This window comes from Lepisosteus platostomus, chromosome 10 (genome assembly GCF_059453375.1).
Source record: "Lepisosteus platostomus isolate fLepPlt1 chromosome 10, fLepPlt1.hap1, whole genome shotgun sequence".
NCBI lineage: Eukaryota > Metazoa > Chordata > Actinopteri > Semionotiformes > Lepisosteidae > Lepisosteus > Lepisosteus platostomus.
The window spans coordinates 47350155-47366956 of NC_142620.1; the positions used below are offsets into that span (position 1 = coordinate 47350155).

The 16802-nt window shown below is 34.8% G+C and overlaps 1 protein-coding gene across 5 annotated transcripts; it reads right to left on the minus strand.

Moving 5' to 3' along the window:
* Positions 1-6541: 6541 nt before the first annotated feature.
* Positions 6542-16552, minus strand: eda2r (ectodysplasin A2 receptor). Of its 5 annotated transcripts, none has more exons than XM_088596786.1 (10): positions 16349-16552; positions 15806-15893; positions 15161-15269; positions 14012-14190; positions 12937-13025; positions 12136-12300; positions 11493-11603; positions 10561-11093; positions 9852-9897; positions 6542-8336 (listed from the first exon to the last, which is right to left on the minus strand). In XM_088596786.1, the coding sequence occupies exons 3-10, from the start codon at positions 15266-15268 to the stop codon at positions 8050-8052; spliced, it is 1518 nt and encodes a 505-aa protein (XP_088452912.1). In that variant the 5' UTR covers position 15269; positions 15806-15893; positions 16349-16552; the 3' UTR covers positions 6542-8049. The 5 variants fall into 5 exon arrangements, with proteins under 5 accessions (XP_088452912.1, XP_088452909.1, XP_088452913.1 ...); XM_088596783.1 differs by having other exon boundaries at positions 15161-15297; positions 16349-16551; XM_088596787.1 differs by lacking the exon at positions 16349-16552 and having other exon boundaries at positions 15806-16222.
* Between the last annotated feature and the right edge of the window lie 250 nt (positions 16553-16802).

Genomic DNA, 16802 nt, shown 5'->3' on the forward strand with positions numbered 1-16802 from the left:
AAACATTCTGTTGTTTCTGCTAAAACCCCTTTATATTGATAGGCTCCTTGAAAATAATGGTAACAAAAATAATTAATACATATTTTTTCTGTTTATTTTGTGCATATAAAACTAAATTACAGTGGGTGGGGTTTTCAAATGAGTGCCTTTTGCTTTGGTGACATCTAGTGGATTTTATCTTTAAAGTCCTGATTCTAATAAAATACTAGGTCCTATTTCAAATTGTTTAAGTGTATGTTGTATTATAAATATAGAAAGTCTTATAGTTTCAAGTGTTTTCTAATCTTTAGACACTTAACATGATGATTAGAAGAAGAGCTTCAAATGTTAAATAAACTATTAATATACAATACTGCTTAAACTTAATAGTCCATGTACAGTAGTTCTATTAATGTTTTAGTGCAGTATCTTGCATTGGTTTCATTTGTTTCCATTTTTCCACATTTCACCATCACCAAGTAAATAAAATTTGGAGTCATCTTCACAAAGACAAAATATCATACATAACTTAAAATAATACTAGAAAACTGTTCTACAGATTTAGATAACTATGCAAGGATTTAAAGAACAAAAGTGCACGAACACCTTCAATTTAACCAGAATTTAGAATGTAGCAGAATTTTGTATTTTGTGCGTAAATCTTTTTTTTTAAACAACAAAAGCTAATCTGTCTGATGAATTAAACTTGGCAACCTATTTTAATATCTTTGGAAAATTAAAATTTTGTTTCCAATGTATATTAAAAAGTGATTAGCAAACAGAAAATTCAGAGAAAACATTAAACTACCACTAGGGCAAAGCCATTACATTTTAATTGTAGGTAATTTGAACATAATATGCATCAAGAGGATATTTAAAGCTTTTAAGAATTTTCTGTATGCTTAAATAAAACGATGGGACTTTTAAAGTAAAATAGTACCAAGATAAAACAAAAAGGTGCATTACTTTGGTGTATCTACAAATTTGTAGTTCAGTCACTATGGCTTTCAAGAAATGGACACCTTCTCTGCTACAATAAAAATGCAGTTTACAGATGTTATCTTAAAGGAGTGAGTAGAAGCCAAGCTTTCAGGCATCAAACCACAACTTAACTGTCATCTGAAATCATGGAAATGTATTTCACATACAATAATTCTATATTCATTGATGTAATCTGTACATATTCTTCTGTGATTCCCAGATTTGGTTCAAAGACATGGTTGCACAGAAGACATTAGAGGGCACCAAGGAGCTTAGTTACATATTTCTTTTAAATACTATTAATTTCAAGAGCTTTGTTTCATTGAATCACTGGTTTCATGGTTGTACTACAGTATATTTTACTAGTTAACATAGCTTCCAGTTTCTGCTAATGTGACACACTCACAAAGGAAGACATATTTGAAATAATACCTTTAACTTTTTATCTAATATATTGTGAATCTTTGAATCGAAATATTTTATAATGTCTTTTTTTGAAAGAATAAAGAGGAAATGAATACAACGACCCTAGGAAACTTAGAACAAGAAAGGGAGCAGTGATGTATGAAACAGTTAAGACTCATGTGCATGTGTGGCTGAAATTACTGGCATCAAACTAGGGTATTTAAAAGCATAGTAACCACAACTCTAATTGCACAAGCAGTAAAATAAGGTCAGGCTGACATTAACTGTAACTTGTCATTTTATCACAGTGATCCTGAGAGGAGCGTTCCTTAAATGATGATCACCTACAGTACCTGATCTATTAAAAATGCAGGCATATTGGTAGAGGCAATCTTATTAATAATTTAGGAAGGCACATTTGTATGAGGAAGGAAATGTATATAATAAAGGTGATTTGTGACATAACTGTAATTAAAAAGATTGATGATGGTGTGCTTTGTGAAAAAAACAATTTCCATTCTTGGCACTGCATGTTTTGAGCATGCAATATTCCAAAATGGGATTGTGGAGATAGATTTCAGGTAGTTTTTATTTTAAATCTATACAATTAATTTTGTTTTGGGGAAAAAACGAAACTAAGAAATATCCTTTGTTGTTATAATATCAGCTATTATGCTATTACGTGTTCCTATAACATTCCTGTACTGATCGGGTATCAGTGAGTTCTTTGATCATCAGTTTAAATCAAACTGCATACACTGAGACTTCATCTTTCTATCTGCTAACATCAGATAAGCCATGGTCCTATTTCGATCAAAATCAACTGTGTATAAAGTAGCGATTACTATAAGATCCATAAGGTGTTCAAAATGCAATTATTTGATCTGTCTTGTGCACTCCATTTACATATGAAAATGTACAAGAATGTGCATTATATACAACGTGGAAGATGAAGTATTCACAAATGGCCTTACAGTTTTCAGCCTGACTGATAGAATTGAAGAATTGAACTTTCCATGTAGTCACACATTCTTCATTTCCTTGATGTGTCATCGGTGCGCAATGAATAAGGATTTGCAATGGGTGTATGTAGAGCTCTATCCTAGAGCTCTTTTCTGTTTAATAGATGTTTAAAACAAAGGTATCAAAATAGATGGAAAATGTGTTGTCAAGCATAGTGCCACTTAAGTTCTTGTGTGCAACAGAAACACTTTATATCAAACGGGGAAAAAAAACCTCTGTTATTCTGCCAGCAACTGCAGACATTTTGTCCAGCTGTTATTTTAATGGACAATACAGTACTTCTCATCCTTACTGTGTCATGCAAGTTGAAAACTACTTTGTAGATTCAGAAAACATTAGATTTCATCTGAAGTCACCTGATCCCATCTTCACTGACTACCACTGGGATGATCTTGGGTAATACTTTTTGTGGCAATGCCTTCCTGGAAATTTCCACTCTTGTAGCAAAGAGTTGAAATGAGTCCTGTTATTTAACTTCTTTCCTTCCAAAACTGCATCTGAACCTAACATTAGTTACTTTATTTTTTTAAGACATACTCCAGACAAATTTGGTGTCCTTGAGTTTTGGACTCTTAACTGTGTTTAATTTCTTCTAAAATACACAAGAGCGGTTTACATTTCCTATTCTTCTGTAAGCCTTTAATTTCTATAATATATGCAGATTTTTTTCCCTCTTTGAATGGTCCTCAAGAGTATTAATTATTTTTGGCAGGTGCAAATGCATTTGTTGGCAGTATTTAATCAACACTTATCTCAAGCTATAGACATACCTTCCCATTAGTAATATTAATAATTGTTATGCATCAGTCTAAATCCTTTAAAATAATATTTCTAAAGTGACAATAGGCTGAAACCAAAGTCTTTTGAGTTTCACAAATGACAAATAACCTTGAGAACATAATTGTCTTATCTCATTGGATGTAATTTCATGGAAGATTACATGTTGACCTAAGTTACATTAGCTGAATTATTAAATTGACTCAAGAGTGTTTTAATGTCTGTAAAGTAATAGTAACATAACATGATTGATAAGAATATTAATTTTAGCATCTAGTAAAGGTGCTCTCTAGATTGTGCCAGCAGAATATAGATAATGGATATTAAATTACCAGACTTTAAAGATGACCATATTAGCTATTTCCTTCTCTTTTAACTTGAAATCATTAATCCGGCCACAGCACAAAGTTTCACATACCTTAAGGTTTTTCAACACTTCAAATAATGACAGACTCAGAAGAATGGGATTCTCTCTGTCATGAGAAATTGAGGTGAACTTCCTCTGTCATATCACCCATATCACCCTGAAACTCACAACTGGCAACCCACTGAAGCTAAGCAGGTGTGAGCCTGGTCAGTACCTGGATGGCAGACCTCCTGGGAAAAACTAAGGTTGCTGCTGGAAGAGGTGTTAGTGGGGCCAGCAGGGGGAGCTCGCCCTGCGGTCCATGTGGGTCCTAATGCCCCAGTATAGTGACAGGGACACTATACTGTAAACAGGCGCCGTCCTTTGGATGAGACGTAAAACTGAGGTACTGACTCTCTGTGGTCATTAAAAATCTCAAAAAGAGTAGGGGTGTAACCCCGGTGTCCTGGCCAAATTTCCAATTGGCCCTTACCAATCATGGCCTCCTAATAATCCCTATCTATGAATTGGCTACATTACTCTGCTCTCCTCCCCACTGATAGCTGATGTGTGGTGAGCGTTCTGGCGCACTATGGCTGCCGTCGCATTATCCAGGTGGGTGCTGCACATTGGTGGTGCTGGAGGGGAGTCCCCATTACCTGTAAAGCGCTTTGAGTGGAGTGTCTAGAAAAGCATTATATAAGTGTAAGCGATTATTATTATTACAAAAATCACAGCAGAATTTCTAAAGTTACAGTAAAAGCAAACTAAACAAATAATAAACACCCTGAAAAGCATATTTGAATAAAAAGAAATTGCAGGCATTGATGCTGGCAATTTCTGTCTGAAAAACTGCTTCAAATGTTTTAAACATACAAAATAAGGTTTATTAAATTATGTATCTATGGTATTTATACTTCTATGTTAAATTTTAATCCTGGAAAGCTGTTATGGTGTTTGCATGATCTCATTTATGAGCATATACAGTACCAGTATACACAATGTGTGCAGATTACATTAAAGGGCTATTTGATAAGAATGTGGGTAGAAGTTTGATTTTACTTTGACTTTAACTAGATCCAGAGGACCAGCTCCTGGTGAAAATGATTGAAGTATCAGGGTATGAAAGCCAACATTCTTGAAACTGAGCTATAATACTTTTACAGAAAATACTTACACTTGCCATGTTAAACTATTAAAACATGTTTTCATCTGAGTTTTCTTCATAGTGAAACTATCCTTCTAAGTTCCTGTGTAAACAAATCTTTATTTTTGTGGAAAAAAACCTTTTAACATAGGTTGGAAAAAGCTTTGAAGTCTACAGTTAGTATGATATGGATTAACAGTATTTCAGTAATTTAGCCAAATTCTAATTTATGTGATACTATGACAAACATAAAGAAGTAGCATACTTAATACTTTTCAGTAGTTTGTCAAATTCTAATTAAAACGATGCCATATTGAAACTAAATAGCGTACTTAAAATTATTAGCATTACTAGACCCTGGCCACAAGGTTAAGGCTGCTATAATTTCCAAAAAGGATTAAAGGAACCTCAAAACACTGACAAATAAACTTCTTCAGGCACATTCTTCAGCTATTGATAGGCTGGGCTGGAATTCTGTGGTGGGTAGTGGAAAACACTGTGCCAACCTGGAAAGAGTAGCCTGAGGTCATCTGCACAGAAACAAAAGCAGAATATTAACTGGTAGTGAGTTATTACTTGCACTTATTTGGTATGATTTTCTGATGACGGATGATGGATTCTGTGTGAAATCCCTAAAAAACACATCGGCTAAAGTGATGTTCTTAAAGTGATGAAACTGAAGAAAAATACCAGAAAAAGCAAAGGTCCTGAAAACTAACAGGAATCCAGTGCACCCAAGAGTAGGTGGCTTGAAGTGAAAGAGGGCTGTCACTGATGTTTGAACATCAGCAGAGGAGGGGGTTAAAGGGAGAGGGTACAACATCAGGAATGGTGAGGGCAGTGAAGGAGAAGCCCTGACCCAGAGCACACTGATACCATGCACTTGTACCATTGGGGAGAGTGGGCTTCAATGACCAGACAAGCTCCTCCAGGGACAAGTAAAAAGGACTGGGGAATGAGGAGTTAGGCTAGAGACAGGTACAGTGGGTCTGAAGCTAATTCAGAAACAGAGTGAAAAGGAAGGGGAGAAGAAGAGCAGTGATTCAGAAAAAAAGAGGGGCAGGAGAAAAAAGGGAAGCAGACATGGAAGAGTTACATCAGGGGAACTACTATAGATATTCGTTAATATTGTGGCAGATGCAAGTATCCCAACTGTTTTCTTCTGAGCTGCTTGTTCAAGAACATTTGTCTTGGATGAGCTGAACGGCAGTCAGATCACAGAGCTAGCTAGAAAGGCTGGCAAGCGTCATGATATGACAAGGTGGGAGAGACGCAGGAGTGACAAAAGGTAAGGTCTAGCAATGCCAAGTGCTTGACGTGCGATGTTTGTCTCCCAGCGAGACCTGAAAACCTTGTGCTAGAAAATGTGTGCTAGAAGGAGAGCAGAGCAGGCATATGTACTGTATGTTAAAAAAAAAAGAAGTGTGAGATTAGTTGAGCTCCTAACTTCTGTATTAGCAGAAAAGCACTTATGCTGATGATGGTCACAGAAAGTCAAGTCTATACTGGAAGTATAGGATAAAAACAGAAACTCATTTTCCAGTCCATTGTAAGGTCATTGAGAAAGGTACAATTTTGAATAGCTAATCAAATGTACAGAAGTCTGTTTTTGGGAGGTTTAGGAAAACTGAAATAACCAACAAAAACCTACAGTAACACTAGGATAAAAAGAAAACTACTGTACACAAATACCTGAGGCTGCAATAAATCTTAGGACCCTGGAGCCATGAGCAAGCAGGACAAATTCCTGACTCTGCATCTCTAGGGCTTTGTCAATTATCATCTCAGTTGATTGGATTTTGCTATAAGTTTGTCAGAACTGTGTTTATCAGTTCTGACTATTACACAAGTGGGGACAGCAATAAATCAAGCAGCATACAACCTAACAAAGGCTTATAAGCTTTTAATATAATAAAAATAAAAAGAATAATTATCTTTATAATAGCACCAGGAAAACACATTTTATGACCTAACAAACGATTAAAAAATAATTTTAAAATGTAAAATTTACAGGTATCAGGCAGTATTACAGTTGGGATAAGAAATGATCTGTAAATCTATTTGAACACAACATTATATTTAGGACCATTTCATAATACTGACACATCAAATTCCAGAATGACCTGAAACATTAAACATCAACATAAATTTAATGCTTACAAAGCATTCTTCACTAATGCACAGAGGTCTCTCTGCACTGCTCTACTATTTCAAGAAACAATATTTTTGCTTGACAAAAAAAGTTATTCTTAGGTAACTGTATCTCTGTGGCACTCAGTTGTGCTTATGTTCTGAAATGTGATCACCCACAATTACAACATTTTTCAAGCAAATATATTTAAGCCACAAAACCTTCTTCTATCTTACTGTGGTCTCCAGAACTACAGAAAAGGGAAATATATCAAGTTAAACATGTATTACACAAACCTTACTTAGTTAAGGCCGTTTTCTTTAGCCTCTGATCTTTACACTACCTTTAACTGTAAGATTTTCGTTTAGGATTTTAAAGAATTGCATTTTGGATTATTCTATGCTGCAGGTCAGGTTTTTCAAAGTAAACAAGACCACAATTTCAATTTGAAAGGGGGAACAATTCTGACAACAAACTAAAACACCATTTAAATGTAGAAGAAATAAATACATCTTCGTGAAAATAAGGAACCAAAGTAGTTATAATGCACATTGATCATTTAACTCTTGTGCCAGAGCTTCTAAAATATTCTGGAATGTGTACTGTAACTCATTTTTGACAAAGAGCTTCTAAAAGATTTTAATTTTACTTGTCAACTTTTCTTTCCACCAAAAAAGTTAATGCTGAATTACGTAATTAGGTTTTAGTACTCCCACTAGATTAGGAACTGTCATGCCACAATAGCTTTTATTTGATAAATTTAATCACCATGCCATAATTCTGTTTTATTTTTTATTCTGGAAACAGAATAAAGAGACATCAGATTATCAGATTGTAAAATAAATCTGTTCCTTGAACACAGAGGAATGCTGTAAAGAAATACAGTGAAGATATACTGTACAACCAGCACAAAAACTGTGCACAAGTATACAAAAACAATACACAATTCTTACATTGTACTACATATAAACTATCATCCCTCCAGCACCACATCTTCCAATACTGTAGCTCTGTAGTGTTAGCTTTTAACAAAGCAAACATTAAAACAATGGACAATTAAAATTATATATACAGTATGTATAAGTGTCAAACACACATTTGAATCCTGGCAGTGTGTCTTCACAGACATTTAAAAAATCAGCGACCTGCATTTTATTTCCCTGCCAGTTATATGGTAATGCCTTTCTCCCACATTCCCACATTTAATGGCTTAATTTGTGCTCACCAGGACCACAGAGATTGCATTTTTGTTTTTGACAGCTAACAGACACCAGACTGGCTTTGAGTTGCATATTCACATAGCATAAATAGGGCATCAAACCTCTGCACGTAATGTAAAGTTTTTACAAGGTCAGGGACTGTGTTCAAAGTGCAGGAGGAGAGGTAGTTAAATACATTCTCAAACCCCGCAATATTGTTTATCACTTCCTCTGGCACTCCCAGCTCCAGGCCCACTTGCCTATAATTTTTCACTCCAGGGAATGATGGATCCAGCTTCAGAGACAGAGACTTAACAAGAGCTTTCGGGAGACTCCACAAACGGACTCCTAAAGATGACAACGGTGGATATTCAAGTTTACGAGCTTCCATATGAAATATTCACACACAAAGCTCTCTACATCTTAATGTCAGTGTGGTTAAACTTTACCACTTATTTTTATCACTAAAAATTAATCACACAGCAAATGCTCTTGTGATGTCTTGCAACACAACAAAGAAGTTCTTGAAAATTTGCTCATGTGTGGTTATTCAGACCTTAAAGACCGTTAGATGTACCCTCTTCAAATTGTCTTCTATGAAAACGAAGCTCCCAAAAGGAAAGTAGTCTGACATTTTTGTTCTAGTAACAAAATTGTTTTTTTTATTAAAAACAGTTCATCTTAAAATATGAGGGCTACAAATTACTGTTATTACATATTTGTATCAGCTGCCATTAAGTACTTCTGTTATATTTCAGACTTGACAGCTAAGAAGCTGGATTTCCAATCAGAAACTTCAAATTTGAACCAGATTCTAAATCAGGAGAAGGAGTCACTTTAAAATAAGAGGCTCAAATTATTATACTAGCATCCAGTGAATGTTTCTGCTTTAAGGAAAGGCATATCTCATTCTCCTCAGCCATTAATAAGGCTAGAGAAAAAAGTATGTGTATCCAAGTATGCTGTTTGCTCTCCTGGCAGAATTGTCTCTTTTTTCCCTGCAGCCTCCCAAACAGTAAAGTATTGTAGGTTTAACTATATTTCTTAGCCAAGATAAAGGATAGTTTTGGGACACATCAGTGCATAGTGGGAAACAGGTTTTCTAAATCCAGCCTCCTACACTAGCTCAAAAAGTTTCTGAAGCAGGCAGCTTTTGTAGAGTACCCTGAAGTAAAGCATTAAACCATTCATATAGAAAATTAAGGTGTTTAATAGTTAAAATTACTTAACTATTGGATTACTTATCATAGTACAAAAGAATGAAGTTCTGTTAAGATTTCAAACCCAGTGGTAAATAAGTATACTTCAGAAATGTTAGGAATGCTTTATAAGTATTTTCCACTGATTGTATTTACATTCAGTTTTGTGAGTGCAAAAAGAGCATAATTCTTGCACATGCCTAATCAGTATATTAATCATAATGTAAAAACCCAATGGTATTGCATTTTTAGAAAGTCGTCGATTAATCTGAATCAGTCTCATTATTATTTTGTTCAGTAAGTGGTATATGTAATTTATTCTTTTGAATAAATAATTTCTACCAATACATCGTTAGAACTTTTAAAAATATTTAAAATGCAAATACACGCTTTTAAAATCTGGTTGCAAAACTTTTTACTATTGTGAAATGTTCCAAATTCTCAGAAAGCTTAGTGTTTTTTAGTTTGGATATTTGACAGTAAGATATTTTCTAAGATACATAATAATAACTGTACCATTAGAAACAGATTAGTCACCTAATCTCTAAAAAGAAACTTGGTTGGACAAGAGAGTCATAAGCTTTGATTAATTCTTCATTAATCTAGATTGATTAAGGATATGCTGTTAGCATTACAATCTAATTTAATTGAAAACTGTACTCACCATGCATGAGATCACAACTCCTCTTTACTATGTTTTGAACAGAATCCTGGAAAAAAACAATATTGGAAAAATCAGGGACACTATGTTAGTGAACCAAAAATTAATAAATAATACTACTGTTCATCTGCATCTGTAATGCCGAGTTAAATTTAAGGAATATTCAGTGAAATTTCTTCATAAGGAAGATAAGGCTTACAATAATGTCAAGTACTGTATGTGGAAGACATACAGTAATTATGCTCAAGTGTTTGCTAAATAATATTTTTTTCTGAGAAATTCTTCTAATATTGTACATATTGCATTAAATCCAGACTGCCTTTTTTGTTGTTTTTTTACTCCTTTGTATGTATAGAATCAATACATTTTAGTTTTCTCTCCTGGTTTTGTAGGGAAAAAATTGTGTTCTATCATAGAATATTCAGTAATTCAAAAATGTCATGTCAATGTGAACATTATCCTTCCTTTGTTTGAATTGTTATTCAAAAGCAAGCATTATACATATACATTATACAATTTATATTTTAAAAGTAAGATTTACAAAATAACAATAAAGATTAACAAAAATTAGAATAATACTGAGAGACACTAAAAACACAGCAAATGAGTGTTATAACCAAGGGTCGTTGTTAGATTTTTAATGTCTCTCAGTATAATAATCCTTTCTGAGTTTTTTTCTGAGTATTCCGTAAATTGAAATAAAAGCAATTACCAAATTACTGCAGTTGTTGATGCAGGATTGTTGATTAGCTTTCGCGCAGCTGTCAATGTTTTGTGTACAACTGGCAAACAGTACATTATTTTGCTCCACAGACACATTATCCATACACCTTATACTAGTTTCTGCTGGTCCTATAATCTCAGCATCAAGTCCACTGTTCTCCAAACCAGCAGGGCTATTAAAATCTAACTCTGTACATTCTACTGGAGCATGCTGATGCCTTTCATGCTGGTCTGATGCACAGTATTGGTTAGCTGGCACCGCTGTAACCACTGGCTGAATACAAGCAGACTCTGAGGGGTATTCAGCACTATGTCTGAAGCTCGAGGATCTTTGGGATTGGCATCCAGAAGAGCAGTTGCTGCAGGTTGAGTCTCTCATCAAAGGTTGGGTTTCTGACGAGCTGCTCACATGCTGAGGTTTCAGCGCGGGGTGTTTCACCACGGTTCCTGGGAATGTATGGGCCTGAACAAAAGATCTCAAGCTAGCGGGAGAATCGTCTGTAGCCAACGAGTCAGAACGACCTGCAGAATTAGAAAATGGATTAGAAACAGTAGAGAAAAACTTGATAAGCACTGGCTATCAAAATTGGTAGAACAAGCAATTTTACAAAGAGATACATTACAATTTGATAATACAGATTCAGCTCACTCTTTCTACAGTTATTGTTGTTATTCTTAAGTACGTACAGTGCCCTGTACCAGAGAAACCACAGTTTATATAGAATTTGACATCAGCAATAACTGGTAGTTGCATTATAAAGGGGGCAGAATGCAGAGGAACACGTGCATTAGTCCAAATGTGTCCAAAAGGAAAGACTATTGATTTCCAATGATTTCCAATTATAAAGAGAGTCATTATAAATAGAAACTGTTGTTCCATTGTTGCAAGTTATAATTTCTAAGATTATTCACGGCACTGACCTTCAGCCTTCTCTTTATCCTGTGTTTTTGGGCTTGGAGTTATTGTATTTTCAACAGTAGTTGCAGAATACCCCACCTCAGTCTGATCAATATTTTGGGATCCAAAACACCCTTTTGGGAAAAATGCAATATTTTTAAAGATATAATAAATGTATATTTCAAATCAGTTTTTAACCAAAAAATAAAACATCATTTTATAAAAGCAACTATATTAGTCTGTACTCCTTCTTTTTAAATTGAACTGAATTTTATTTTTCAACAAAATAGTAAGATGATTATATTTGATATCCATAAATATTCTAGAACACATTTTATTAAATAAGAAAAGCTGGTTATTCACTGGGCTTTGCTGCATTTACAATGTAATATAAATTATTCTTATTTGTAAATTATATTTTTTGTAAGTAAGCCAGTTTAAAGATAAAGGCCCTAAAATAAGGTTTAATTAGTTGGAAAAGAAGCCTTACAATTGTTGAGCTCTGATCACCTACAGTATTAAAATCCTATAATATGATAAGATTTTTTTTAACAAAACACTATTCTTTTCATTGAGAGCTAATGAAATGTTTGTAACACAAACTGTATCTCATAATACTTCACTTAACTTCAACATTTACAGTATACTATTGCTTAAAAACAATACCTTGACCAAGGTTCCTAATAAAGGTACGTCGACGGTACACATAACACAGGAGTGACAAAGCAATCACCATGGTGACAAAGGCGGCACAAATGACAGAAGCAATAGCAGCATCCTGAGGTGGGGTTTTAGAGCTCCAGACTTTTACTACACCAATTCCACTGCTACCTGCAAAGCAATAATAATACAATTTGATGCTGTTGTAGAAAATTGAAGATGATCTTTGAAATGTAACCTGCTCAATTTGGGACTTAATACCACACATCAGCTTTGACATTTTTTGATACCGAAACATGTTGGAATTGGTGTGGATAACTACACTTTACTAAGTATGATTTTTAATATCAGACCTAGGGAGAGTGCAAAAGGTGTTTTTTTTCCCTTATTGACAAGCTTTAAAACAGAAATGTATAGAAGGTTCTGCTAAACTACTGGTTTTATAAAGTTGGGATATTTGTGAGAACAAATTTACCAGAATCAGACATGTTAGCTTGAGCATTAACCTCAAAATAACTGGATTTAGGAACGCTGCTGACAAATATTAATGTTCTTAAAACTTCCTTTGTGTAACATACAAACTCTATTCATCCTGAATTTGATTATTTTGACAGTCACGTTTTAGAAGCTCTATTATTTTGAAAAGCTCTGCCTTAAACCATCACTTAACTAACTCCAATTTTCAATATGGTAACCACATTAACCTTTCAGAGTTATTTTTACATTTTAAATGATGTTCCTTTTAAAAATGCCCGTCAAGTATTGTTGCTTATTCTATAGCATGCCTCATGTCATTCAAGAACTTACTAGAGCACTGAGGATCACTGGAGGATGAGTGACTACAAGGCATGCACTCCATATCATGCAAACCATCAATACGGATTTTCCTGTAATATCTGAAAGTAATAAAAGAAAGCAGTTTAAAATTCAATGTAAAATTTATTAATCTGGCTCTTTGGATCTTATGTCACAGCATATATGCAAAATGGCTTTCATTTCCTTAAATTAGGAAATTAGGTAAATGAACTGAGCTCATCAGTCAAATCAGAGGATACAGGTGAAACTTGAGACCAACAAAACACTTTTGCATGGAAGGAAACATGGCCCTCTGGAACAAAGTACCCAACAATTATGTTCAATGTATACCCGGGATTCTTTCAAGAAATTTCTGGATGAGACCTTCTGATCAATTAGCCAAACAAGCTACTGTGGATTGGCTGAATGTCCTCCTGTTGTTTGCAACCTTTCATGTATCTTTATGGGTAAATTAATGTCTGCATCTGTAGACAACAGGGCTTATGTTAAGTATAATGCTTTACTCCTGTCAATGTCAAACATCTGCAGTTTATATTATCCCATGCAAACAGTCCTGCTTCAGTATCACAGAGACATCTTAATGTTTTTTATGACACTGTTTTAATAAAAATAATCCCTTGCACTTCTGTAGGAGTTTTCATCCCAAATGGGAGGATTCACATCACTGAAGTTCAGAATCCATTTGGGCAACATCTATTCTGCACCAGAAACCCCAATACACTGTAGTGCAGGTGAAGAAGTGAGCAATTAGAATTGCACCAAAGTCATTACTGTATATGTGAAATTCAACTCAGATTAAGCAAGCCAAATATGCATTCAGCCGGGACTCCCATCTCTGTGCAGAATTTATGTAAGATAAACCTGTTCCAGTGACATGATCCCTTATTACCCCCTCCTAAGGACAATAAACAGCTGCTCAGTTTAGCTGACTTCACTGCTGCTGAGGTGGGGTAGGAGCATTGTGACATGAACTAGGAAAATATCTAAAAACAGTGATAGAATTCTATCTGGAGACAAGCATGTACACATCACACACACCTATGATACATACAGTATGTTGACTTACCCAGGTAAACAATCCCCACATACTGCATTGCTGCCGGCCGTGCAGTTAGCCTTCTGGTATCGATTCAGAAGTTTACAGGATAAACAGGGTTTGCAGTCATGATGCCCCCAGTCATCTTTATAATGCCTAGGCTTGCATTTTAAGCAGTGTGCTTCTCCTCCACTTCCAAAGCCACACTCCTGTTGACATGTTAAACCAGAGACAAACTAAGCATTGGGGCAAAACTAAAAAGACTTAAAACAGAAAATCTTTCTCTTTAATCATCCCAGGCGAGCATAGAGGACAGCAGAAAGGACAGAAATTTAAGTTTGAAATAATCTCCGGTATTAACAAGAGAAATATGAATTTCTCGTTACATAATGAGAAATACATTATATAATTTCCTCATTACACAAGGAAATGTTTGGACATATTCAATCTGATATTATAATTTTCTTTCATAAGGATCTACATAATTAAAGATTGATTAAATCTTATCTTATGGTAAATCTAATTTCTTCCATTTGGCTGCATAGAAGTACTGAAAAATCAGCAGTTTCATCATTTTCATCTAGCTAGATACAATCTAAACTTTATTCATCTTTATCCTAATCAACAAAAGATTCACAGTAGAAGAGAGAATGGAATCTGCACATATCCTCTGACCAAAAGAAGTAGCTTTAGTTCATAAGTAAAGCTTCTTTGACAAAACACTCACTATTCACAGCAAATGTGTAGAATGAGGGCACATCTGCCAAGTGTATAGTACTTGTATGGACTTGAAACAAAACTTTTTTTGCTGGCAAAATTCTTTTCATATGAGATTGTTCCATCATACAGTAATCTGAAATCCTAGTTGTACTCTTTCATTTGTGTTTGTACTGGAGAGCTCTAATTTTACCTGTGGGCATGATCTCCTTGTATCTGTATTGATTGTACCACTATCCTTCTTATGTTTTATCTTTGTTTTGTCTTGTGTTTTGGATATAGGTTTTTAACTCTTTTTATACAGTTTTTACTAAAATGCAGCAAATATTGATAGTGATTTTATGTTTATACGTAAATACAGCGCATATACAAATCCCATAATTATGATAATAAAGGGATCACTTGGCATTGATAACATAAAGATGAAAATACTATAATAGGGATGAAGGTTTCCTATCTCACCTGAGAAAGCTCCTCTCCTGGTCCACATTTCAAGCAAAGAATACATTTGCCATTGTCAAAGTACTCCATTTCTGAGCAATCCATAATACATGAAGTAGATGAGGTCATACTACAGAAAAAAACAATTTGTCAGAGATCTGCAAGGACAAAAAAGAAATTAGTACTGTTTTACATCAGAAAGTTGCTGCAAATGTAGTTCACTTAAACACCGTATAAACAGTCCACGTCATTTATTTATTACTTTATTATTTATTAATATGAAAAATTATTAGTAGAAATACAGTATCCATAGTCCGCTACTAACATCATCTGCTACGTTATATCCCATTCCTAGAACAAAACCAAAATCATGACTCCATCAAAACGTGTGCTTATACGAAACATAAGAAATGGTTTCTACTGTTTTTACGCCTTTCCCTTTGCCATTATGAAAGTTTCTCTCTGCATCTTTTAAAATTCCATCCCAATAAACAGCACCGCAACTACACTACTGTACGTGCTCGCCCACTGCATTGTGGAAAAAAAACCCAACTTGCTTAGCATTAAAGTTTTTCTTAAATATATACACACAGTATTGATTCCCATAATTCTTTAATTGGTTAGTTGTAACGAACAGCATTGGATTATAATAACTTTTTTTTTTACCTTCAAAGCTGATAAACCGCAACAATGCTTATTTCACTTGAACTCGGGACTAGAGGGAGTGAGTCATCATTCCAACAGATCCTTCCTTCTGCCAAACACAATAATTGCCAACTCGTTTTCTTTGAAAAGCAAATCTCAGTACTGTACTGTACCTGCATTCATTTGTTCCATAATTTTTAAAAAGAACCCTTTCTTGTCTCCAATCAAAAACACTAGCGTGGAGCCAAAATTCTGCTATATTCCATCACGAAGCGCTCATTGTACATGCCCCGACTTGCCCTCAGCACTTACAGAGCATCACTTTCAAGCTGTAATAATCCTATACAAAGTGCTTGCTAGGAGATACAGTATATCGCATCGAGAACAAATATATAAATATAAACAAATGAAATACTTCAGGTGGATTGTCGATAATCAATTACTCGTTTCTTCTTAAATATTTAAGATGATACTAATGTTCCTTTGCGGCTTCTTATTGAGTAGATAACGCGCTTAAATTTTACACTTTAAACTTCACGCAAAAGAACTTAGTGTAGTTATTACCTGGTAAGGTCGCGCTGACTGATTATTTTTTACTGACGGTAGTGGAACGAGCGCACGGGTCATTCGGTAAGCAAATTATACTTAAACTAGTGTTAGGGTATGTTGATGCAACACCATGCAATTTTGAAGCAATCTTTCACTAGTCGGCGTAGTGTGTGGGAGTCATCTTTCTCAATGCCTACTCTTCGGCACCCAAGTCCCCCAATCCACTTGAAACACCAGTCTGAGCAAGGAGTGTTCGCGGGGCATTCGTACACTTCCAAAAGCGGTCTTTTTGAATTGGTTTGCTCAGACCATTGAGTTATTAAGGCAGCTGAGTTGTCAAATAAGAAAATAGATGCTATTTATGTGGGAAGGGAATCCGAGAATACTCGTTTAATGTTGAGTTAATGCGCCTATAGAAGTGGTGAATAAAAAATCCCGTGTGGATTACTTATTAAATCCATTTTTATCT